The sequence below is a fragment of the Melanerpes formicivorus genome, unplaced genomic scaffold (genome assembly GCF_026170545.1).
Source record: "Melanerpes formicivorus ecotype bairdi unplaced genomic scaffold, bMelFor1.0.p_v2 SCAF_391, whole genome shotgun sequence".
Taxonomy (NCBI): Eukaryota; Metazoa; Chordata; class Aves; order Piciformes; family Picidae; genus Melanerpes; species Melanerpes formicivorus.
This window is the reverse complement of record NW_027142743.1, coordinates 136231-163156: the sequence shown is the minus strand read 5'-3', so window position 1 is coordinate 163156 and position 26926 is coordinate 136231. Positions and strand designations below refer to the sequence as shown.

Sequence of the window (26926 nt, the reverse complement as noted above, 5' to 3'; positions counted from 1 at the left end):
GAATTGAATCTCCTCAGGGCAATCAGGAGGAAGTATTCCAAGCTTAGACCCTAGGCTTTAGGCGTGCAGACTTTGATGGCTTCAGGGATCTGCTAGCCAAAGTGTCCTGGGACAAAGCCCTGGAGGGAAGAGGGACCCAGGACAGCTGGTCAGTATTCAAGGACCACCTCCTCTGTGTCCAGGAGCTCTATATACCAACAAAGAGAAAAGCAGGTAAGAACGCTAGGAGGCCTGCCTGGATGGGCAAGGAGCTACTGGACACACTATTACTTAAAAGGAAACTCTACAGGCAGTGGAGAGAAGGACAGCTAGAACAGGGAGAAGATAAGGAAGCTGCCCCAGCAGCAAGAGTCCTGGTTAGGAAAGCCAAAGCAGAGTTTGAATTGAATCTAGCCAGGGAGATTAAAGGGAACACTAAGAACTTCTACAGGGATATGAATGGGAAGAAGAAGCCTAGGGAAGGTGTGGGCCCCCTCAGAAAGGAAACTGGTGACATGGCCACAAGTGATGAGGAAAAGGCTGAGGTACTTAATAACTTCTTTACCTCAGTCTTCACTGCAAGGGCCTCCAGCCACACTCCTGATGTTATGGAAGACAATGCCAGGGACGGGAAGGAAGAACTGCCCATGGTAAGTGAAGAGCAGGTTGGTGATCACCTGAAGAACCTGAAAGTGTTCAAGTCCATGGGACCCGACGGGATACACCCACGGGTGCTGAGAGAACTGGCAGAGGAGGTTGCTAAACCCCTCTCTATTCTATTTCAAAAGTCATGGCAGTCTGGGGCAGTCCCCACAGACTGGAAAAGGGGAAACATTGCTCCCATTTTCAAACAGGGTAAGAAGGAGGAACCAGGGAACTCCAGGCCAGTCAGTCTCACCTCTGTGCCTGGAAAGATCATGGAGCAGATCCTCCTGGAGTCACTACTCGCTCAAAAGAATAGTGAAGAGGTGATTTGGAACAGTCAGCATGGCTTTGCCAAGGGCAAATCCTGCCTGACCAACCTGGTGGCCTTCTATGAGCAGGTGACAAAATTAATAGCTGAGGGGAGAGCAACTGATGTCATTTACCTGGAGCTGAGCAAAGCCTTGGACACTGTCCCGCACCACATCCTGGTCTCCAAACTGGTGACACATGGGTGTGAGGGGTGACCACTAGATGGATAAGGAACTGGCTTGATGGCTGCACCCAAAGAGTGGCTGTCAATGGGTCCATGTCCCAGTGGAGGCCAGGGACAAGTGGAGTTCCTCAGGGATCAGTCCTGGGACCAGGCTTGTTCAACATCTTTGTGGGTGCCATGGACAGTGGCATTGAGTGCACCCTCAGCAGGTTTGCTGATGACACCAAGCTGTGTGGTGCAGCAGACACGCTGGAGGGAAGGGAGGCCATCCAGAGGGACCTTGACAGGCTGGAGAGGTGGGCACAAGCCAACCTCAGGAGGTTCAACAAGACCAAGTGCAGGGTCCTGCAGCTGGGTCGAGGCAATCCCAGGCACAAATCCAGGCTGGGCAGGGACTGGCTGGAAAGCAGCCCTGAGGAGAGAGACTTGGGGGTGCTGGTGGACAAAAAGCTCAACATGAGCTCTCAGTGTGCACTTGCAGCCCACAAAGCCAATCAGATCCTGGGCTGCATCAGAAGTGTGGCCAGCAGAGCAAGGGAGGTGATCCTCCCCCTCTGCTCAGTTCTGGGGAGACCCCACCTGGAGTACTGCCTCCAGTTCTGGAGCCCCTATTACAAGAGGGATGTGGAGGTGCTGGAACGCGTCCAGAGAAGGGCCACAAGGATGATCAGAGGGCTGGAGCACCTCTCCTGTGAGGACAGACTGAGGGAGTTGGGGCTGTTCAGGCTGGAGAAGAGAAGGCTCCGAGGTGACCTAATTGTCGCCTTCCAGTATCTGAAGAGGGCCTACAGGAAGGCTGGGGAAGGACTTCTGAGGATCTCAGGTAGTGATAGGACTAGGGGGAATGGAATGAAGCTGGAGGTGGGGAGATTCAGGCTGGAGGTGAGGAGGAAGTTCTTCCCCATGAGAGTGGTGAAGCCCTGGAATGGGTTGTCCAGGGAGGTGGTCGAGGCCCCATCCCTGAAGGTGTTTAAGAACAGGCTGGATGAGGCTCAGGGCAGGCTGATCTAGTGTGGGGTGTCCCTGCCCATGGCAGGGGGGTTGGAACTAGCTGATCCTTGTGGTCCCTTCCAACCCTGACTGATACTGTGATACTATTCCTGACAATTTATCAATTGCTTTTCTCACTTTTGTGTAACTGTGGTTAAAATCTAACATGAAAGTCTTCTTCACAGATTCTTTGTGGACCTCACAGTCTACAGTTAGGACTCATAATTTAAAGCCTTTATCTAGTACTTCATTCATGTATAAAACAACAACAACAACAAGAACAGTGTAACTCCAATACACATAAACATGGATTTGTTCATTAGCAATGCTCCTTCTGTAACTACTGTTAGAGCACCTTAGGGAATTAAATACTTAATTCTAAGCATTTGAGAGGGACAGATTCTCAGCTGTGTTGTCTGAACTTGCTGAAAACAAAGCACATAGAACAGAATAAAGCAGGTTGGAAGAGACCTTTAAGATCATCATGTCCAACCTACCATCCAACACCACCTAATCAACTAAACCATACAACCAAGCACCCCATCCAGTCTCCTCCTCCTAAACACCTCCAATGATGGTGACTTCACCACCTCCCAAATTGCCTCATGTCTGATGTGAAGTGGTCAACCCACTAAATAAATATTATAAATGCAAGAGGAAAATCTGATCTCCAGAAACCCTCACACTGCTCTCCCAGGGAACTTCATCAAGATTTTATCTTCATCCTTTCCTCACAATTTACCCATAATATTTAACTTCTTAGCTGCTGTTTGGCTACACTTGTACAAGTGATAATGAAACAGCTTGTGATAGTCAGTGGCTAAAGACAATTGTGTTTGGATAGTTTCAATCTATTTTGGGGAAAAAAGAGATCTCTACATTTGCAATGCATTAAAGCAACAAAATCATTAAGTTAACACGGGAGACAGAAAATTGAGGGAAAAATAACCTGATATTCATATTCTAGGTTACATGACCTGCCTTAACAGATGACATCATGGCCTGGAAAGGATTTTACCTGGTACAGGTCAGCACAAATGATTGCTGCAATTAAACTAACCTGAGCATGGTGTTCAGCACACAAATGTCTTAAGAGAGTCTGGACAGTGGTATGAAATGGGGGCAAACAGTGCCAGGATTCCTTGTGTCACCTTCTCTTTGTGTTTGGGGCCTCTGAGAAAACGGTGAGTGAAAAGTATTTGAGAAGAGATCTATAAAATGCTGTTCACCACATCAATGTCAGTATAAATTGTATTTGATTTATAAGGGCATTTTGCTAGCAGGAATACTTAGGGAGGTCATTCTGACTAAATAGCATCCAAAAGAAGATTTATGCATTTCAAGCTTTAGATCATTGTGTAGTGGTGAGACATGATTGCATACAACTTCCAATTTCATCCTTCTTTTGGGGCAGTTCTCAGGGAAAAACAAACCCAAACAACATCCAAACCAGCAATCATTTATCCTTAAGCACAATTTGCTGCCTACTTCATACATATACAAAATAATTCAAGGCAGCACACAATATGCATGTGACAGGTTCCCAGAGGACACCAGTGCAGGTTCATATTGTTTGCATTTGCAGGCATAAATTCATCGGTGACTCTCATGCTAGATGACTTGAAAAACTCTGCAATAATAACTGCTATAGAGAGCATTCACTTATTCAGTGTTTTAGCTGCATTTTCTTCCTGTGTTATTTCCTGCAATACCTATAGGATCTTGTTATTTAGAGATGCTGTCACTACTGTCCCCATACAACAGCATTGCTACTGGAAATACCAAGAAAATGCTGATTTGCAGGGTTTTCTCCACAGAACAGATTGTAACAGCCTACAGAAACTCTCAATAAAATAGGACTGACCTAACTATGCCCTGGAGAGCAATGGTTAAATAATAATATACATACATAATGTCATTATTATACTGACTTCTACAGATGTGATATTACCTAGGCTAGATGTGGAAGGAAAAAACAAGACAGCTGTTAATGAAAGGGGAAAGTAGCCATATCACTTCTGCAATCAGGCAAAGATCTTAAATCAACATTGAACAACATGTATACATGATTGTCAGTCTCACAGCTGCCCTCTCAAACACCCCTGAAGCAAGCATTTCATAAATAAAAGAGCAAAACAGCTCCTAGATCAAACTTCTTGCTATTCACAGAAGATTTGATTTGACATGGACAGAAAAAATAAAAACAATTAAAAAAGCTTACTCTAAACAAAGCCTTCTCTATACAACCTCTTGTCACCCAAACCTGTCAAGTCAAGGCCAGGTTTGGATGTGGCTGAGAGCAACCTGATCTAGTGGGAGGTGCCCCTGCCCATGGCAGGGAGGTTGGAACTAGATGATCCTTGAGGTCCCTTCCAACCCTAACAATTCTAAGACCTTGTTATTAGTTCTTTAGGAAGCCATGGGACACCAGCAGTGAATGGTAGGTTAAAGTCATGCATGAGTTGCACTGCTGCTGAAGGAGGATTCAAACATAATCTGGCCTGCACTGGAAACTTTTCAAGTTATCTACCTCTGCAAGCTGCAAGACAGGCAGCAATGCACTCCTGTACTATGACTTGGTATACAGAGGTGTTGTATTTGTAATAGAATTCTTGAGGGCACATAACCCCCACATAAAATCAGGTTAAAGGCATTCTGAGCAGTCATTGCAGCAATCAACATATGGTTTTCAAACTGGTTTTTGACAAATAAAATGGAGGCTCTTAGCACCTGCTGAAAGAAATCTCTCTAGTGGGACAGGATCAGCTTTGGTATATTGCTTTTGTTCTGTGAAACATCTGGATCATTTTTCTACTGATTCCTAGTCCAAACTTCTCTCTTTCAGCTCTGTAGTGATGGAATGACCAGACAGAAAATCTGCTTTTGCTCAAGTTATGCCCCAATGTCTTCACCAAGTCCCTAAGCCATCTACAACGTGGGTTTTTAAAGGTGATGTTTGGTTCAAAAGAAGAAAATACAAAACTATTAAGGAAGCTATAATGGAAGATACAAACCCTTAGTGTCCTTCAGATTTAGTATGTCATAGAACCATAGAATTGTTAGGCTTGGAAGGGACCTCAAGGATCATCCAGTTCCAAACCCCCCACCATGGGCAGGGACACCTCACACTAGATCAGGTTGCCCAGAGCCACATCCATCTTAAAAGCCTCTAGGGATGAGGCTTCTACCACCTCCCTGGGCAACCTGTCCCAGTGTCTCACCACCCTCATGGTGAAAAACTTCTTCCTAACAATCAATCTGAATCTACCCATTCCTATTTTTCTCCCATTCCTCCTAGTCCTATCACTACCTGACACCCTAAAAAGTCCCTCACCAGCTTTCTTGTAGGCCCCCTTAAGATACTATTCATTTAGAAGATACTATTTGATTGCTCCAATGATATCATTGTGTAAGGCATGCAAAATGAGCTGAAGACAGAGTGATGGTAAAACATCAGGCAGGGGCTAAAAACCAGGATTTTCCTGTGCTTCTTTCTTGGGGAAATGTAAATGGCTCAGAGCTTATATACCAAACTTGTACCTCATGTCCTATCAGATGTTATTATGTGCACCAGATACAGCTTTATGTGCTGCATCAATCTCTTAAATAGACTCAGCTCCTCAAGTTATGCAATGTACCACAAATAAGACACCAGCTTCTTCTGATTTCATGAAAGCCAGTGCTCTTAAGGCAATATAATCTAATGCAGGGTGAAACAGGCAGATCAAGTGAAACTTATCAGCTAAATAACACCTTTAGTTCAAGTGCACCACAAGAAGCAAAACCTTTACAATCCTTGGACATTCTACCTTAATCCATTGGTATCTGGGATGTCCAAGATACTGAATGGAACACACCAGCTTACAAGAAAACAGAGAAATCCAAGCCTGTGAGGAAGGGCAATGACTGTCCCTGGCAGTGTGATGTTAGGATGGAACTAAGCTAACTGCTAAAAACAGAGAAGGAATCAAGAAGAGGAGAGCTTCTGATGTGAACAGGAAGACAGACACAAAATAACTGTTACACCTTATGACAGGAATCTGAAAACCATTGCACAGCCTCTGAATTCTGTGCTGACTGCAGGAGCTGGGCACAGATACCTTCCACAACGTTTCCCGAGCACCAAGGCCCTGTGCATTAAGCAAGCAAAGATGCCCCACTGGCTGCCTCAAGTGTGCTGGCTGGGCAAAGTCCACCTTTCTCTGACCAACTAGGAAGTCAAATCCATACAGAATAAATATTCCCTGTCTCCTAGCTCTGAATCCACCTCGCAAGGCAGAACGGATGATGGCAGAGCCATGGCAGTCCATAGAAATGCTTCAGGAAAGCTTCCACTCAGCATCTCCAGGACTTTATTTTAACCTTCAGTGCAAAAGAAAACTGATCTTCTCCTTTGCAAGGCTCTGGGTGCCACTGACAGCTGAGATGATTTATTTACAGGAGCCATCAGAAACTCCAGCCTGTGCTTCTCAATGGTTCATTTTTATTCAAGCACACAAAGTAAAATGGGTTGCACATTAGGCTCTCCTGCTGGCTTAAATCATGAAATAATTGCCTTGAGATTGATCATGACCTTGCCTTGTGCTTCTCTAAATACCTCTGAAATACTCTTCTAAAGTCAGCCAGCTCAAAACAACCTATTCTCCCAACTAAAAGGAGCCTAATATTAGTAACAAGCTTTCCTTTTCACTAACAGCCAAAACGTTGCCACTCCCAGTCTGATAATGTCTGCAGATGAAACCATCCAGCAACATTTAAGCACTGTTTATCAAGTGGAGACTTGACAGGGATTCCCATCAAGTCTTCCTGGCTAGGTACAAAGGAGACCTTTGAAAGAAATTGGGTGATAAATTTCTCTGGTCTAGAGGGGCTTCATATTGTACCCTAATGTATTCCTTTAACACATCATTGAGATGCTTCTCCTATAGCATCAGTCATCACTAATGGCCTAAGACCTCTCCTATCTTCCACACAGCATTCATCAGAACTGGCTCTTCTCAACATTTCTGTCCCTTTTCTGACCAAGTTACTGATTGCCCTCTGATGTCATTATCATCAAAACATGACAGCAACAGACTTAGCTGTTGAAAAAGAAGATTAGAATCTTGAAAGCAGAATTCTGTTCCTTGTCTTTGGTTTCAGCCAGTAGCTGTGCAAAGCTGCTTCCAGATTGCAGAGTTCCTCACCTCTCAGTCTGTGTTTCTGGGGTAGCAAGCAGCTGCTCAGAAACTCCACCAGTACAACTGGCTTGCAGCAACCTTTCCCTTGGCATCCAAATGCAAGAAACCTCACTTTTAATGCACTACATGTGCAAACTCATCATTGCTTCACTCTGGAGAAGTATAAATGGCTTGCACTGCCAGTAACACAGGTCTCTTAAGGAAGGGAACAGAGGCACTTAGGTAGGTCTCTACTTCCTCCTTCCAGAGCATGAGGACCAGCAGAAGAGGCTTTCCCAGGAGTGCCTTTGCATATCCACAGGATGGCTCCCAGAAAGCTGCCAGAATAAATTACCTTCTGCCGCTTCCAAACCTTTCCCTGGTACAGGCTGCAGTTTTAGCACAAGAAGTCTACAACCTGTTTCTGACGGGAATGATGCAAAACTGAAAGAAGAGCTTCCTAGGTTCTCACTTCACCCTTGCTGCTATGTCCCAGAGGAGGACACAGCCATTCTTCAGCCACATTTGCCAAGCAAAATGTACTTGGTATTGCCAGTACCTGTCCTACGCTTCAAACCAAAGAGTAATGCCACCCTTCTGGTATAACTGACACAATACAGAGGAGCTGGTCGTTATAAATCACAATGTCCTGATAAAAAGAAAAGGAACATTTCTGTGGCACACACAATTCACAGCACATTTATATGGGCATTTTTCAAGAGCTGAAAAGGTATATGGACAGAGGGTGAGGAAGGATAAGTGACATAGAGTACTGCGTGATGCACTCCCAGGATGTCTGTTCTGAGCGCAGACAATTTCTGAAAGCATTTTAAAGCTCATGGTTACTTCAAGTTCACACTGAAACCTTCAGACCTTTCCCCTCTTCCTTGCTGGTCTTTGTGTCCTCCTTCCTGATTTCATGCCATTTCTAAGCTAGTTACAAACTTTCTTGGGCTTCTTGTTACTATTCAAGAATTACATGTACTAATTGTGCAATACATTAGTGTAGTAAGTAATAATAATTGACATCAAGTTTCCAATTGGTGTGATTGTTGACATGAAATATGCTGCAGAACACAGCAATCATAGAATGGTTTTGGTTGGAAAAGATCATCAAGTCCAGCCATCGACGTAACACCACCATGGCCACTAAATCACATCCTGAAGTGCCATGTCCACACATTTCTTGAGCACCTCCAGGGACAGGGACTCCACCACCTAACCTGTTCCAATGCCTGACCACTTTTTCCATACAGAAAGTTTTCCTAATATCCAATCTAAATGTCCCCTGGCACAGTTTCAGGGCATTTCATCTCATCATATCACCTGATACTAGAGAGAAAGAGTGGTTGTAGAGAGCAACGAGGTCCCCCCTCAGCCTCCTCTTGTCCAGACTAAACAATTCCAGTTCCCTCAGCCATTCCTCACAAGACTTGTGATCTGGACCCCTCACCACCTTCGTTTCCCTTCTCTGGACACACTCCAGCAATTCAATGGCCTTGTAGTCGGGCACCCACAACAGAGCACAGTATTTGGATGTGTGGCCTCACCTCTCTAGACAGTAAAAAGAGCTGATTCTGGTTTAGGTTTTTAGCAGGACTTAATCAGCATGACAGGAAAAGTTTCTATGAGCATACCAACTTTGATGTCTGAAGAACCTTTATTTCCAAACAATTGTTTTATTTCATTTCTCCTGTGCCATTTTTGATGGCTTTGTTGTCATTAGTACTTCAAATAAGATTTCATAATTGAGATTCTTAACTTTGCCAACCCTTGGAAGGCCACTTCAGTCATCAACCTCACCATGACTTTCCTGAGAGTACCATGGAAGGGGAGCATTAAAGAAGGTGGGAAAATCTATTGGCCATTGGAATGGGCTGCCCAGGGAGGCGGTGGAGCCACCGTCACAGGAGGTGTTTAGGAAGAGCCTGGGTGGGGTGCTTGGTGCCAGGGTTTAGTTGATTAGATGGTGTTGGATGATAGGTTGGACTTGATGATCTCAAAGGTCTCTTCCAACCTGGTTAATGCTATTCTACTCTGAAATCAGTACACTGTGGTTCCCAAAATAGGAATGGTGTCACTGAGGCCTTGCACCACATGGCATGTTTCTCCAAAGCTCCATCACACCATCTCTCTTTTGGAAGGAAATTTAGCAGCTGGTGTACTGCTCCTGCTGTTCAAGCCAGCCCTGACAGTCTCAGACAGTTTGTCACTTCTGTGGGAAAGGTGAAAGCAACAGACACATCCCCACAAACCCTTACACGCAATGAATCTGCCTGCTCCACCTTCAGACTTCTAGAAGAGAAGAAAGCTCCACATGGGTAACCCCAAGGCAGACAAATGCCAGGCTGCAGTTAATGCTCTCTGCCAGGCTTCAAACTGCTCATATTTACTGCTGGTGAGAGATGAGCAGGGTAATGACAAAAGTGTAAAATAAAACTCCACTTCAAGTCAGAGTAAGGTAGCAGCAAGTACTGAGCAAGTACAGAGCAAGTATGCTCTGACAACTTCAATGAGTCTGCCCAAATGGTTACACATGTAGCAAGATCTGAAAGTAAATCCAAGTCGATGGTCCTAAGGAGTAAGTGTAATCACTATTTTATCTCCATTTAAGTGATACATTAGGACAGGAGGAACACCACTGTGTTCCTAGCTGCACAAACAGATATCTAACAGCGGTACCATTTTATGCACACTCCCTAGTAAGCTGCTATGAAAGTGCCAAAAAATGTAGCAAAGGAATTAAATAATGGACAAGGCCTGAATTTTATTCAAAGCTTTCCAAACCACAAAAACAAAGCCAAAAGAAAGCATAAATTCCGTAGTGTTTGAAATTCCTTGGCACTGTGGATTCCTGAAGTCCTGTACTCTGATCTCCTCTTTATTACTCATCCACAAAACATCTAGCAATTGTTATTACAAGTCCCATCCATTGCAGTATTCAACTTAAATTCAATATACACTGCAAGGTCATGATCCCACTGGTGAGGAAAATCTGTGTCTGGTACAGCCTGCTTCATTTAAGGCTTAGATCTCTTGACCTACTACAAAAATGAGACTCATGAAAGGCACGCTCAGATGTCAGAAAGAGCAGACTCAGCATGAGAGGGGAAGTCTACCTAGCACCCAAATGGTTTCATTGCCTGCCAGACTCTATTTACGAAGCCCCTCTGATGTTAGCGTGCCGGAAGCAAACCCCTCCAGTTATCTGATGTCAGAGTTGAAATTAGTCCTTTGGATCAAACAATGACAACAAAGAAATATTGAAGCCAAGCTGTGTGGGCATTAGACCTGCCACTGGCTACAGCAAGTCCACAACCTTTGGAATCACTTCAATTTGACTCAATAATATTTGCTAAGTTGAGTTGTGCTTTGACTTTGTCGTGCTGCACCAGCAAATGCAGTAACTGGAATAATGCTATTTTGCAGAAGGTAAATAGCACCTTCTGGGCTGAATGTCTACTGCTAATGGTGAAGTCAGAGTGACACAGCCCAACAGGTGGCATTACTACATTAGAGAGAACCTTATATTCTTAAAGCTTGGAAGCAGTCAGGTACTTGCACTGGGAAGACATGGCTCTTCAAAAAATGACACTTCATCTCACTCCACTTTGCTTTGCTGTTTTCCTTCCTCTCCTCTAATTAGTTTCCTTTTTAGCATCTGAAATGGAGTGATTGCTTCAGCTCACATGCAGTGGGATACTTCAAATTGTTTACATCTCAATGCTGGCAAGAGCAGACAGGATTTGTCAAACAAACCTCATAAGGCACGTACTCCTGATGTATTGGGTTGATTAATACTAACTGTATCACTCCTGCTGTCTCACCATCCTTGTCTCTTGCTGCATACTGTCCAGATAAGGATTGCCATGAGCTAACAAATCTAGACCGGTTACATCACTCATCAGAAGGTAGAAATTGGCACAGACTGTCTAGTTATCAGCTAGCAACAGCATACTATTGCCTCAGTCTCCTGATTTGCCAAGGCAGTTCTTTTTCACACAATCTTAGAATCATTTAGGTTGGAGAAGAGTTTTAAGGTAACAGAGTCCTGGCACTACTGAGCACACCACTAAACCACATCTCTCAGCACCACTTCTACATGTCTGTTAAATACCTCCAGAGACAGTGACTCCACCACTTCCCTCTGCAGCCTCTTCCAGGGCTTCAGAACCCCTTTTGGGAAGAAACTTCTCCTAAAATCCAACCTAAACCTCCCCTGGCAAAACATGAGGCCATTTCCTCTTGTTTCTTGGAGTAAGAGACTGATTCCCAGTTTGCTCTAATCTCCTTTCAGGTAGTTGTAGGAGAGCAAGAAAGTCTCCCCTGAAACTTCTTTACTCCAGACCACATGATTCCAGTTCCCTCAGATTTGTTGCTTTTCTACAGATGTACTCCAGCACCTTAACAGCCTTCTTGTAGTGAGGGGCTCAAAACCTAACACAGTATTCGAGGTGCAGCCTCACCAGCTTTCCAGACACTCTTCCCCACTGTCATATTGATCTCTGCCTCACTGGCCTTCTCCTTGATTCTTACCCATAAACTTGATTCTGTCATCACCACCATTAATCTCTAGGAAATGAAAACACTCCCTAATGTACAGGGCTACCTCACCACCTCATCTTTCTTGCTCATACCTCTGAAGAGTTTATAGCCATCCAAAGGAGCTCTGCAGTTATGAAACTCATCCCATCATGTTTCCATGATGACAACTATGCCATAGTTTTCCTGACGCCTAGCAGCTTCCAGCTCTTCCTGTTTGTTGCCTGTGCTGCAGGTATTGGTGTAGATGCACTTCAGCTGGGCTATTGATCCTGACACCTTTCAAGGGGGAGAAGCCCTCATTCCTATGTGAGCACGCTCAAATGCTTCTGTGCTTTCTAATCCATCAACAACCCTTGTGTCTTTGCTGCTGCATGGATCTCCATCCTCCACTGAGACAGCAGACCAAAGGACCTTTCCAGCACACCGTCCCTCAAATATTGGCATGCCACCCCGAGGCTTATCTCTAGCAAAGCTGCTTTTATCCCTTTCCTCCTTCAAATCCAGTTTAAACCTCTTTCAGAGAGCCCTGCCAACTCCTGATCCTTTCCCCACTTTAAGACAGGTGTACCCCATCTCTTGCCAGCAGGTCTGGTGTCATTTAAACCGACCCACCAGCAAAAAACATCTCACATTCTGCCGGTGACAACAGGAGCAGAGCCAGGTATTGATCTGATGGGTCTTCCTGTTTTCTCCTTCATAATTTCCTGCAACTGGAAAGAGAAGAGCACTACTTGTGCTTCTGATCCCTTAATCACTCCATAAGCCAAGAAGATGAAGGAATTGCAGTATACTCTGGATGCAAAAGGACATCCTCCCAGCTCTCTGCCCTACAGTCAGAACAGACTGGTTGTGTTTCACAGAAATCAAGGTGGTTTTCTCTCTCTGCACTGACTCTTGCATGAGGATAAATATTACAGATTCTCAAGGATATTCCTTTCCTGTCAGCACAGGAAGATGATCTTTTGACCTTTTTACACCCAGAACTCTCATGAGGGAGGCATTGGAGGGGGCCCATAAAAGGCAAACCCTTCCTTCTACCATCTCCAAAGCTCACAAAACAGAAGTCAGTTGTACCCTCATACCGAGTGGCATCTTTCCTGTTAGCTACACAATTTCCACCTCCCCAAGATGAAGAAATACTTTCAAGCCAGTCTTCTGCAGCAAAGTACCACTTATGAACAGTTATCAGGAATAAAGGTTCACAATCTGGCCTTGTTAACTCATCTAGAAGGGACAAAATTAGAATTAGGCTGTGAGCAAGGCTGCTGGGATTTGTAAGCCACACTGGGAATGCAAGGAGACTTCAGAGTAAAAACACAGCCACCGTGGGTTATGCTGTTCTCCCTGAGAAACAATGGTAGAGGCCATAACAGGAATGAAAATGGTGAGTGCATAATAAAGGGTGGAAGACACATTTGATAAATGGAGACTAAAGAATAGCATTTTCAAACACTTAGGGACTGTATCTGACACTCCCATTGCTAGGGGTGGGAGCTGAGCCAAAATGGTTATACTCAAAAGGAAGAGACAGTTTGGAACTGTTAAATGGAAATGTTTTGTACTAAACGTGTAATTAAATTGTGGAACACTCTCTCACTGTAAAATACCAAGTCCAATAGCTGAGGGGGATGTAAAGAATACCTAGATATTGTAGACATTATGCATGTAGACATGCAATGCATCATACCAAATTACTCTAAAACAGTGTACTAGTCCTTGTCAGTAGCACAGCGAAATACATCTTCCTGTTCAGGACATGGTGTTACCAACCAGTGGTGGATACAGTAAAACTGGTCCCTAGGTGTACATGTCCTTAACTGGCAAAGAAAGAAAGAAATTATGATAGACCCCATTTTTTCACATTCTAAGGCACCCCACAGGTGCTGCTGATTTTTCCCCCCTTAAATAGCTGGTGCTACCACCATCATTGATTGGCAGATAATCTAATTAGGTGCTGGTTTATGTGATTCATATACCTAATATTCTGAGTACTACATTAAAAAAGAAATACAACTTAATTTTTCATAGGGCATTGGTTTGTTTTGCTACACAGCAAACAGCTGATTACATGGAAGGCACAGCTTTGATTGGCTGTAAAAATTAGGATCTCATTGTACTGTGCAATAGCTTGTCAAATACAGCTGAAGAAAACAGGCTGCATATACATAAACACATAAAATCCCCAGGGGAGAAATTATCACCGTATTTGGGCATTTTTTGTTGAATCTTTGTGCTGAATCTCACAAATCACATCCAGTCTTGAATACCAACAGCTTAAACAGGAAAAAATGTTCTTCAGAAACTATTTATAATACACATTTCTTAAAATGTTAACTTTCAGGTTTGCACCAAGATTTAATGTAACTGGCACGAGACTTTTAAGTCAAGGCTCTCTCGTATCTCTAGGCTACATACAGTGATCCACAGAAGTGCTGGATTTGTTGTTTACATAGACGTGATGCAGCTGTAGTTCTGTGGAAGTCAAAATCACACCAGTGAAAACAAAGGAATCAGGCCCATATTGATTAAGCAGATTAAAATCATTCCTTTAGAAGTTCAGGAAATGCTTAATAAACACCTGATAAGCAGGAACAAACAGTTTTCTCCTGGACTAGCTACCTAATTTAAAATGTATATGCCCTGGGTATCTCTAAAATCTAATGCAGAACAAGTTTGTTGTATTTGTGAACAACATGAAGGGCAAAAGGATTTTATAGAGTTTTGTCATATCTGAACAGTGCATCAGTGATTGCAGTCATTGTTAAAACTCTGTAGCTACCTGCAACTAAACAATACTCTCACAATACATACAGTAGCAGGGCATCATAAATCTAGGCATACAGAAGTTTAAGACTTGAAGATCTAAGGAAAGAAAAAAATTCTTTGGCAGAAGAGAAAATATTTGTAGAGACTTTCTATACAAAGCCAAGACCTCTCCCCTTCCAATTGCCTCTAGAAAGCACAAAGAATGTTCTATGTGCTCTACCTTTCACAAACAGGTAGTAATATTTGTTAGATTCTTTTAGAACCTATTCCATCCAAATTGGTGCCTCTGCAGACCCTCAGCAGCTGGGGTTTGTGCCAGGAAAGAAAGAAGTGCAGCAGGTAAGCTGTAAAACCACACACGTAGCAAATCAATTCTGCACTGACTTGGGCAGCAGAGCACTGGGAGGAAGCTGTCATGGGAAGGCCAAAGCTGGGGCCCCATTGCTATGGAATAATTTCACTGTGTTGTAAACCTGCCACACACAAGGAAGCAGAGAGACCAGAGATACATCCCAAATGAACCCAATCCACAGAATCCCTCCTTCATAAAGTGCCCATCAATGCTGCAGCTGGAATCTGCCCAAGTCAGGATGGTTTCATGCTTCAAGAGAAGCGGACACAAGGGTGCAGATGCAGAAAAGAAGAGCGGCATGATGGTGGCCTTTATTGTTCAAAAGGCTGCATCAACTGAAAATATTTCTCCAGCAAGTGTCAGGACTTCTGATTTCATTAGAAAATTCAATGGATTTAATGTGTTGATGTGCATGATTACTCTCTCTGTTTTCAGTTTTCAGTCTGTGAGCCGTACATTTACAAATGTAAAACAGCAGAAGTATTTTGCCATTTGGAAGACATCAACATCTACAGCAGCTTGGTCTTCATTTGCCCTGCATCTTTTCCTATCCTTTAGTCTTCAGAGTGGACAGAGAGTGCTACCAGGTTGCAGGGGTGACATTTTGCTTATGCACAGGACAGATGACAATAAAAAAGACAATATAGCTATATACTTGGCAAACGTGGATTTTTTTTCCCTTTGCTGTATGAGTGGTTCAGCTTCACAGAGTGATGATTTTCCATTTGCTTTTTAAAAGCTAGAATTGTCTTGAAGCTATCTAGCCATTAAATTTCCTCAGTACATATATGAATTCACAGATAATATAACTAGAAGAGAATGGAAAAAAATAGCACAGTTTGATTTCTTTTTTGTTGCTGTTGACTTGTTTCCAGATCTCTTCTTGTGTTTCTAACAGTTTCAGCTGGAATATACAAAGATAATGATGTACACTGCTAAGGTACCTAAAGAGATTTCCTATTACAAGGAGCCTTAGACAGTAAACATAATGAGTCTGCAAGTGATTTCTCACTGGAAGTGAACGGTTCCAGAGTCCTTGACTTAAGTGTGGGATTGTTTTGTCACGATGGCCAAACCCATCACAAGTACATAAACTGATAAAGGGCATAATGACTACATAATTATGTCCAGAAAACTATTTACACTCACCAATGCAATCTATGTAAGATCAGCCAAGGCTGTCACCAGATGTTCCTTGTCCCACGTGCCACGGCTTGACTGTACTGTAACTAATTCAGCTGAAAAGTCTCTGCAAGAACTGTGTTTTCAGCATAATTTCAAGCTTGCTTTCAAATACCAGAAATCATTACTGATTTCTTAAAACACCCCAGACAGATGTGAAACTCTTCAGTTAAAGCATGCCACATAAAAATTACATTTATAAGCATTAAAAGAGCATTCTCAAAGTTACGATTACAGCTAGACCTTTGGGGTTCAGGGACTTCACACATACAGCATGGAGGCTTCAGGCCTTATTATTTAAAGCATTTCTCCTAGACCATGCTGCAAGTGCAGTGACACAAAAGAAATTCAAGTTTCTGCACCAAGCTGCAGTAGTATTTATCCAGTTAGCCATCCACAGTATGAACAAACAAACCAATCAATCTTTCCCACAGTATTTTACAACTCATCCTTCATTTCTTTATAGCATACCAGACCAAAGACCCACTATACTCTTACTGTGAAGAGAGATGCCTTTAGTTACATAAAGTTTGAAGTCCATTTCAAAGGGAATTTTATCAGAGTCAGATACTCACAAGCATGAAGTTAAGATACAAATAAAACAGAACATATTTTACCATAATATACCACTTTGCTGCAACATCTGCAGAAAGAACACACTGAAATGCACTTCCAAACTACTCTAAACCTAGTTCTGGACAATACCAGCCTGAGACAAAATGAGGGCTGTTACAAATTATGGTTCTGGTTTCCAGAGGTATTGACCACTAACACCTATATTTAACTTCAGGTAGATTTATGTTCAGCATGGCTGAAAATTGGGCTCTAAATTAGAGAAGTCTTTTAGCCTGGGTATCATCCCCTTAAGTGCCATCCACAAATTATATAGTGATAGTTCTTCCCATAGGAAAATCTGCCTTTGGAATATTTTAAGATAGAAGCACAGGCCAATGGCAGCCCTCTTACAAGCTGCATACTCATGCAAGGAGGGGAAGGAAGGATTTATTTGGAATCTTCTAATTGACCTCAGTGGAATTGGGCCTGGACCCCTTGAAACAGCTATGAAAAGTAGTTATGAAGCATGAATAGTACCCAATCTAAAACATTAATGTCTAGGTAATATTAAAAGTAACTTGTTTAAAAACAGCAGGAAGGGGAGGAGCAGGAGCCCAGCTGCAGTAAAGACTAAATTACTCCGAGTTTCTGTTGGTCTTTTTTGTCATTAGTCTTTAAACAGTTGCAGAAACAGAAACTGCTGTTTTTCATCAGACTTCTTCTTCCCCAGCACTGAGCCAAGCATTAGCAATACACTTAATTTTCACCTCAGTACCACACTACCCTAATTTTTAGACTAATGTGCCAGCATATCACAGCTTCATCCTTTCTCAGGAGTGACACAGGTAAGTAAAGACATTGCAAAAGTTAAAAAGAAAGCCTCTCAAATGAATGCATTTTGCAGGAAGCAAGCAGGAAGGTATCCAAAGCCAGAGGATGCGTTCAGAAGAAGGATTCAATCCCAAGATGTCACAAAATGTTCTCCTTCAACACAGCATGGCAGAAACCTCTCCTTAATGCTACAACAGATGCTCTAAATACACCACTTAAGAGCTGGATCTGGGAACGTGCAAATCTACCCATAGTGTGAGAGCCCACACTGTGTGAAGGGCACAGCTGCCAGAGAAGTTAAGAGCTTCTAAAAATCCTGTTTAATTTGTTACCAGTCAAATCCAAGGAAGATAATAAGAAGCTCAACCAAGTCTTAAAAACACCTTCCTTCCACCCTTCCTGGACTTACCTTTACTCCAAACTTTTGTCTGCCTGCACCATTCCAACAGCACAACAGGACAGGGAATGGGGGGCTGCAGTCAGTTATCATTACAAGTTGCCTCTGCTGCTCCTGCCTCCTCAGGAGAAGAGCTCCTCAGACTCTCCCCCTGCTCAAACATAGCATCTCTTTCACAGCAGTCAGTCCTCCACAAACCGCTCCAGCCCCACCAGTATACCTGTTCCAGCACAACTCCTCTCTCTATAAGTCCATAAGTCTCACCAGGAGTCTGCTTCAGTGCAGACTTCCCTCAGAATCATGGCCTCCAGGTGTTCAGGCACCTGCTCCAACATTACATTCCCCACAGGTGCTGCTGATTTTCCCACTCTTAAATAGATGGTGCTACCCCCATCACTGATTGGCTCAGCCATGGTCAGAGGAGTTCAGACACCTGCTCCAACATTAAATTACTCACAGGTGCTCCTGGTTTTCCCCCTCTTAAATAGATGGTGCTACCACACACCCCCCACACCCCCCCTCCAAGTTTCTAGCAACTTCTCACAGGGTCCACCTCTGCAGCCTTCTGCCTGCTACCAAAACCCCACCACACAAACTCAACACACACCTTTGAACAGGTGAATGTTGTATTAGATCCTTTCAAAGGTGGAGGAGTCATCTCAGAACTAGAAAAGCCACCTTTTCAATAGGTAATGTTGCAGCTCAGCTTTTGACCAGAAAAGATCCTGCAAGAGTACATGATGCCAATGCTGCCTTCCCTGACTTTGGCTACCTGCAGTTTTTCATGGATGCATTTAAGACAAGCCCTTTGGGAAGATGAAAAGCAAAGCATTTTGATTTGAGAGTTTTGTTTCAGTGTCTTGTGAAAGCTATACTCTCAATACCTTGTGTCCTTGTATTGAATTTGCACTCCTTGCTTGGGTTATATCATACAGAGACCACTGCAACCTGTTGCTCACTCACATCAAGTGTTAATCAAACAGAACTGCTTTACTTTCTTGATTATTTTTCAGCCAAAGAAAGATTGTTTAGTTCCTTTTTTTGCAGGGGGAGAGATTTGTCAGGAAAACACTAAGCCTCCACTAAAACATACCTCACAAACATTTGTCAAGTAGACTGCTTTTTATTTTTTAAGGTTTGTGCCCAGTCAAGAATCTTTGATGTAGTCAGCAAGACTTAGCTTCTGCTTAGAAGACCTACTGACAAATAGCCAAACACAGAGCAGAGGGAAAAAATCCTCTCCTGGATGGCACTGGACTCTTAATCTGTTTTATGAGCCTTAAACACTACAATTCTTTGCACAGTAGAAATTTCAGAAGATCTAGAAACTCCTTTTTTTCCAGCCTTAGGTGGCATTTCTAAACCTCATGTTTTGCCCTTCATGAATAGTTTTAACCAGCACAAACCTTTTGAGGCTTTTGCTTACATCTCTCCTTTGTCAAGGAAGAAGCAAAGCTGTGAATCAGATCCCATGTGCATAATCACACACCTGTACGAACTAATCACATCCATACAAAGCATTCAGTTCAAACATTGCTGTAGAGGGAATGCTTAGCCTTAAAAACTCTGCCATTTGGACTAGCAACTTTGAATACATCTCATGAGCAATCCAGCTGCACCAGTACCATTTTGTTTACTTCTTTTTAACTCAAATCAGGGGACATGAACAACCTAACAGTGTCTGTAATAAGCCTGCTGTTTACTTCACCTTTTGTCATTACTTCTCATTTGGTTTCACATTTTTGTTCTAAGAAGATGTGTATTTTTTAAAGGTGTTTTTAAGAAATGGATCAAATCTTGGAAGTTTAGAGTAGTAGCCTCTCCCAAATTCGTTAGCCTGTACAGAGCCATCACCCATCCTCAATAATGACAGCTGGGTGGGCTGGACTTGCCACTGAGCCTGGAAGGCCCCATTTACAGCACAAATTGGCCACCTTTGATTTTAGCCAGAGTCATGGCCAAACCCGGGGGCTCACCATGCAAGTGGAAGGGTGGTGGCGAGGGGTGAGGGGTGACGGAGGTGCTAGGGACATGAGGGACACTGGGGTGTGGGGCTACACAGGGTGGGGAAGCTGCAGGGAGTGGCCGGCCAGCCGTTATGACGGATGCCCCGCGGGGATGCGCAAGCGGCCGCGTTACCGTGGACACATCCAAACACTTGTGCCGACCACGGCAAGGGCCGCCGTCAGAGGGCGTCCGGATCGGTAAGGATGGAGCCGCCGCTCCGCTTCTCTCGGCACAGCTCTCCCCCTTGCGGGCTAACCAGGGTAATCTGCGTCTCCCGAGCTAGCGCTAGCCTCTCTCCTTCCAGGGGAGGTGGCCCTGGGAAGGAACGGAGGGCTCCTGCCCAATCCGTCTACCTCCATGTTTAACGGCTTGGGGAGTAACGACCGAGCAGCTTTTGCTTATCTTCACCTCACCCAAATTCACATCCCAGACACAGCACGTTCTAGGGAAACCAATACATTTAGTCCAATCATCTCCTCTGCCACCTAGCCCAAATCCCCTCTTCCTTTCTGTCACCAAAAGTCAACCTCTTTAGATGTCAGCCATACACTCAGCTGTCTCATCACCAACTGCACATTCCCAGGTTCACAGATTGGCTTGGAAGGGACCCTCAAAGATCACCTTGTCCAGCCCACTGCAGCAAGCAGGGACACCTCCAAACAGATCAGGCTGTCCCCTCCCTGCAGCTTCCCCACCCCATGGAACCGCACATCCCAGTACCCCCATGGCCCCAGCATCTTCCCCACCATTTGTCCCTAGCAACCACTGCCTGCCACCGCCCCTCCACTTGCAATGTGCTCAGCGATTTAGTCTCGTGACAAATGAGTAAGGACCTTACCTAAAACCCTTTGCTAAACCTATTTTACAATTTTTATTATTTTTTTTAAATCATGTGCATCAGGTTGTGTTTGGGTCCTGCTGAACAGCAGGGGTCCAAGGTGGGCAGAAATTACTCCTTGCACTCAGTGGTCTTAGATGCAAGTGGTAGCAAGAAGGGTTATTATGAATAGGGACTTCCCTTCTGGTATTATATACAAGTAAGACACCTTCCAGCAGGTTCAGTTTCTTCTGTTTGGGAAATATTGAACTAAAAGTATTCTCAGGGAGGTGAGTAAGGTCTGAGCTGGAATTACTAAGATGCTGTGAAACTCTGGAAGTGAGAAGCTGATCTGCCCTGGGCATCCTTTATGTCTCTGAGCAGGATGCATTTCTCTGTGCCTCATTTCCTTATCCACATTTTCATGCAAAGGATACTTCTGTCCTCTGCTTGGCCTATTTCAAAATGTCTTTGACAATGAACATGTAGAAGTATAATAGCAACCTGGTCTCAGACTGCATCATTTCATTCTATTGTAATAACAGTAATAAATGTGCTAAGCACAAACAATGTGCTCGCTGTAGAAATAGATTTAATACATTTAACTGGGTTTTGAAATTGGTTCTCCACGGATGGACACCCATTCTTGTTTAGACCAGAAGTGGCAGCTCAGATGGTGCTTTGGAAGATGATAGAATACCTGTCATCCTCCTACTAGGACAAAGTGGAGAAGGAACATTAGATTCCCACTCCAGGCCTGTGAAAAGAATATTCTTTGTTTTTTTCAGGGACTTGAATTTTATTTCATTATGTTTCCTTCTCTTCATTTAATTTAATAATACCTTCCAAATCTATTTATCCAAATGTGTCTGTTTTGTGCTCAGGGAAATACAATCTGAAAAGAAAATGTAACTTTGGTTTTTTTTCTCCAGTAAAGTTAGAAGAATGAAAGGCAACTGATTGTAAAAAACTGCCACTCAATGTCATCTTGTTTCCTGATAAAATACCTGCTACAGCATTCCCAGTAATCATTCCTTGAAACAAAGCAGAGCTTTCCTGGCTAATGAATAGAGACACATTTATTCATATATAGGATGTCCATCATTCTGATTCCTTTGTGTTTCACAAATATTAGTAAGCTGATCCCTGTGGCACTGAAAAGAAGTGAAGTCATATTAGCCCCAAGAGGCACAGAAATCGCATGGTCTGCCCAGTTTTACCAGAGAGATCCATGTCAAGTGTCATTAGAATGAAAACATTTCAGCAGTTGTTCTTATCACAGTACCTCACCGATAAAAACCTGCCTGTGTCACCCAATATTACTAACCTTAGACATGAAATATCCTCAGGCAGGCAACAGGAATATCTAACTAGATGAAAATGGTATCCTGTTCATTTACAAACACATTCTTTGACTTCTTTCCCTTTCATTTCCTGAGCCTTTATATGATACTTGAGTTATATTTCCAAGCATGTGCCTGCAGCCATGTTATTTTAAACTAACACTGAGGTTGTCATCTAATTGCATACCTTCAAGAACCTGAATTGTAAGCAGCCTGCTAAACAAGATGAGGGCTGCTGCATTTCAGGGTGGCCACACTGCTCATTTTGTCCCTGCACTGGTTTCAGGAACTAGAATACTGTAATACATGACATTAGAATCAATACATGAAGTCTTTTATCAGGTATGTTCTCTTTATGGTGCCTAGGCCTTAAAAGGTCATTAGTGACATCTGTGCAAATTGGTGGCATTGCCAGGATATCCAAGCTTAAGCTTGCAAAACTATTTAGGAATCACAGATTAAATCCTGTGGTGACCGTATTCAGATGTGACCCCTGACAAACTTTTAGGGGCATTCTCTGGACACCAGTAAAAGTGAGGCCTTTAAAGTGTTTTGCATCAGCTTTTCTCTAACAAATTCATTAGGGCTTTTGCCAGCTGACTGAAATGCTAAGCATGGCCAACAATATGGAAACTCCAATTTTCTTGCTGTTTTGAAAGAATATGCAGAAAATGGAATGTAAAATATATGCTGCATTTGCATTTCCTCATCCTAACTCTAAGCTCCAGCTCTGTAACTGCTTGTTTGCATGGCTAATGTTATGTGACTCGGATACTACTCACTCCTATAAAATCCAGAGGCTGCACGTGTGTGTTTGCAGGACTGTGACCACGAGGAATACTCGCTCAATGTAGTAACTACCAGCTGAAAAACCAAATAAAAATCCACTCTAGTTGTGCCCATTTAGAGTCAAACATTGAAAAATAGCTTAAATATGGTATTTTGGAATGGAAATGTTATACAAAGTCTGCAGACTGTGGAATTCTGTGAGCTCTTTAGTCCCTCTGTAACGAGGCTATTACACAGCATCACTCAGAATGAGGTTGAAAATAATGCAGCTGCTCTTGCAGCTGCAGCAAGAACTCAGAGAAGCCAGGATGCAAAGCAGGCCTTGCTCAAAGTCCCTGCCTTTGGCCTTCTCTTGTGGGCTTTTTCTTCCCCTTATTTATTAGCTTCATTCCAGCATCCTCTGAGATGATGTCTTGCTGGAAATAACTGAGGGGTAAAGCTTTAATGGCTTTACTTAACCTCACCAATGAAAAACCTGAAATCTACTGGTTTCTGCAAACTCTGACAGCAGCAAGTGTTGGGTTTGTTGGTTTTTTTCCCAAATGAACTCATCAGGGTTGGTTCACAATAAGACAGTAATGGTCAAAACTAAAATACAGCCATAAAAAAGGCAGCAAGGTATTTGACAGTTAGGTATACAGGTATGCAAGAACACCTTCCTGCTCCTGGGATTTAAAAAGACATTTATGCCCTTGGGCAGGAACTGATGAACTGTTGGGCTTCCACCTCAAAATGTTTGTCTGTCAGGTGGCTTGCAGGCAGGTTTGCAGAAAGGTACAAGTGCAGCACTCAGCCTTAGGCTTCCTTTTCCACAACATATGGAGGGTGACAGGAATGAATTGCAGCAGCAGATGGCTGAGCCCTGGCTAAACCCACTTTGGGATTTTGGTAACCCCAGAGAGATTTGCAACCATCCTCACCCCGTTCCTTAACTCTCAAGTTTGGGGTGAATAACTGACACCTTGGTTCTTGTTGGTTCTTTCATGGACAGGTTGATACTGGGTAAAACCAGGTTTAAATCATTTTGAAACAAAGCTTTGCACACAACTGAAAACCAAGGTGAATAAATGACGTCACCCAGCCTTTCACAGACACCTTGCAAGACCTTCAGAAGCATAGCTCCCAGGGCAATTGACAACAGCAGATGATACAAAGAAGTAAAGCACCATCATTCACCTCCCAAATCTGGACGTACCATAGACTGTTAATTCAATAGATCTGGTTAGTGGCCCAAAGTGACACATCCTCAGGATACAAAAGCAATGGTAAACCTTTCCTCCTGCTCAAATCTAAATTTCAGAGCTAAGAGAACCCCTTGGAAGGTCTCTTCTAGTGGCAAGGTTCCTAACGGGATGTTTGCATCCCAGATGGATCATACCAAACAATTCCCAAGTTTCTCCTGCCAAAATCAACTGGATCAAAGGAATTTGAGACAGTTTTCTTTTGACTGATGTAACGTCTTCACCACCTTAATCCACATCAATATTCAGGTTGCAATACCTTGCATCCATTGGAGCTTTGCAGAATTTTCTCAGGGAGGTCATAAAAGCAAACATGAGAGTAGTGTAACTGAAAGGTTACAAAAGCATGGGCTACAGAATCAGCGTTGGTCTGTGGCAGCATTGGCTCCTGCCCCAATGCAGTTTACAGGAAATAAAGGTGAGAAGCAACCACACATTTCATAAAATGGACAAAAACATCTTAGAAGCAGCTGCTGGATCAGACTTTTGGTGGTTGTTTTTCCAGTGGCTCCAAACTGCCACTGGGTTTCCCTTAGCTGTCACTGCCCTTACAGATTTCTGCTGTCACATATCAGCATGTCAAAGCCCACATTTGCTCACAGATCCTGAATGGGAAATTTGTACCCACAGCAATGGTGCTATGGACCTTTCTATTCATCAAGGCAAGGAAGGAAAATTTCCTTACTGTTCCTGTAGCACTCCAAGGTTAAATTTCATATAGACAAAAATAATGCAGCAGAGGTAAGAAACATTGCCAGAGATTACAATCATTGCTCAAAGGGCAATTTCTTCACTGTAAAATGAAGACACCAAGCTGAAAGAAGAAATTAAAACCAGAAGCCATACTAAAAAACCAAAAGCTGCCAAAGAACTGCCTTGAATGTTCATCTTGAGCTATTTCAGCCAGTCCTTTTTCACAACCTTTTCTTTCCTGCTAACTTTTATGCTACAGCTCTACTGCCTGCACAAAGTTGCTGAATTGGAGCTCTGCCTGTCAGGAGCTCTCATCTGTGCGTGCTTTAGCTCTCAGTTTTTAGTGGATCTGCTTCAGCTTCCACTATTAAACCATTGCATGTCAAATTACAAAGCCATTAGGGTGAAATGCACAGTTGTAATACACAGCTTAAAAAAACCCATCAGAAACCTCTCTCTACATTTTCTAGGTTTGGAATGATGACTGTGGTGGGGTGGAGGGGGTAAGGCCAAGAAGCCTCCTCCCTTCCCCCTTGTAAAGTAAAAGGGAAAGAAACTTGAAGGGAAAGGAAAAAAAACTCACAAGCTGAATTAGCAAAGCAGTGGAGCTATATTTACAAAGCAATGTAGGGAATGCAGGGGAATATTTACAAATTTACAATATCTACAATATATACAAAGATATACAACAGAGCAACACAGAAATGAGAGTGACCCCCCTCGGCAGAGGGGTCCCCCACCTCCGCTCTCCCCTCTCTTCCCCCCCTTTCCCCAGAATGGGATAGAAAGAGAAAGAAAAGAGAGGAAAAAAAAAGTTAGAAGCAGTTCGTGTTAATTGGAAGGGAGTTAATATACCGGCCTTTATCTGTCTTCAAGGCCGAGGCCTTGGCAGAAAGCCCAGCGCAGAAAGCTGCTGCACGAAGAAGAGGCGGAAGCAAGACTGACAGAAAAGTCGTGGAAATGTCCAGTTCACTCCCAGTTCCGAAGGTGCTTCCTCCCACTCTCCCAATGAAATTAGTTTAGACTATTCCTTCCGTTTACCAACTTCCGTCCACCATATTCCCTTTCTTAAGGGGGCAACGTCAACCGGCCACAGTCCACCCCTTCTAAACAATTTCATTGGTTGTTCATACTGTCCATCCAATCCAAAACGATATTTACAGTTCATGAGTAAAGTTCATAGTCCATTCCGGCTATGCTCAGATGTAGATGATTCAAAAGTCCAAGAAAATCAGAAAATGAGAAAAATGGAAAACAGTTCATTTCTTCGCCGATGAAGCGAAGAAAAGGGAAAAAGGGATTCTCAGGGTCTCTTAGTTGACTCAGGGCTCTCAGGGATCTCAGGGTTCGTGCACCGTAGATTCCTCGTTGATTCTTCCTTTGGACGCGATGTAGCTGTACAACAGTTCGAAATTAACCTCTTTCAGCTAAAGTTAAATTTCTTTGTGGAATACACTGAATTTCACCATTCTCTTGCATTACCCAATAAGTGTGACCCGGACCTTCAGCTGAAACCACCCCTCGGACAGGTTTAGTCTCTCCTGAGGGTGAAAATACCCAAACAGTTTTACCTAACAGGTTCTTTTCTCTAACAACAGGAACTCTATCACCTTCTACTTTCCGTAGCAAATCTGAATGTGCAGGTCCAGCTCGGTTCACTGAACCTCTACTATTTACCAGCCAGGTTGCTTGTGCTAAATGTTTTTCCCAGTTTTTCAAAGATCCACCCCCCATGGCTTTAAGAGTGGTCTTCAACAAACCGTTGTAGCGTTCAATCTTCCCTGAAGCTGGTGCATAGTAGGGAATATGGAATATCCACTCAATACCGTGCTCTTTTGCCCAGCTCTTTACAAGGTTGTTCTTGAAATGAGTTCCGTTGTCTGACTCAATCCTCTCTGGAGTTCCGTGTCTCCACAGGATCTGTCTCTCCAGACCGAGAATGGTGTTGCGTGCAGTTGCATGTGGAACTGGATAAGTTTCCAACCATCCAGTGTTTGCCTCTACCATAGTAAGCACGTATTGCTTACCAGAACGAGAACGTGGTAGAGTGATGTAGTCAATCTGCCAAGCTTCACCATACTTGTACTTGGACCATCTGTCACCATACCACAAGGGCTTAAGTCGTTTTGCCTGCTTAATAGC

General features: G+C 43.4%; 1 protein-coding gene across 1 annotated transcript in view; it reads right to left on the bottom strand.

Annotated features, from left to right (window-relative positions):
• Positions 1–18089, bottom strand: part of LOC137459690 (spermatogenesis-associated protein 16-like) — a 32084-nt gene extending 13995 nt beyond the window's left edge. Inside the window, exon 1 of the mRNA XM_068170454.1 lies at positions 17907–18089. Within this exon, the coding sequence (XP_068026555.1) occupies positions 17907–17987 (81 nt within the window). The 5' untranslated portion in view covers positions 17988–18089. The remainder of the gene's footprint in view (positions 1–17906) is intronic.
• Positions 18090–26926: the final 8837 nt, after the last annotated feature.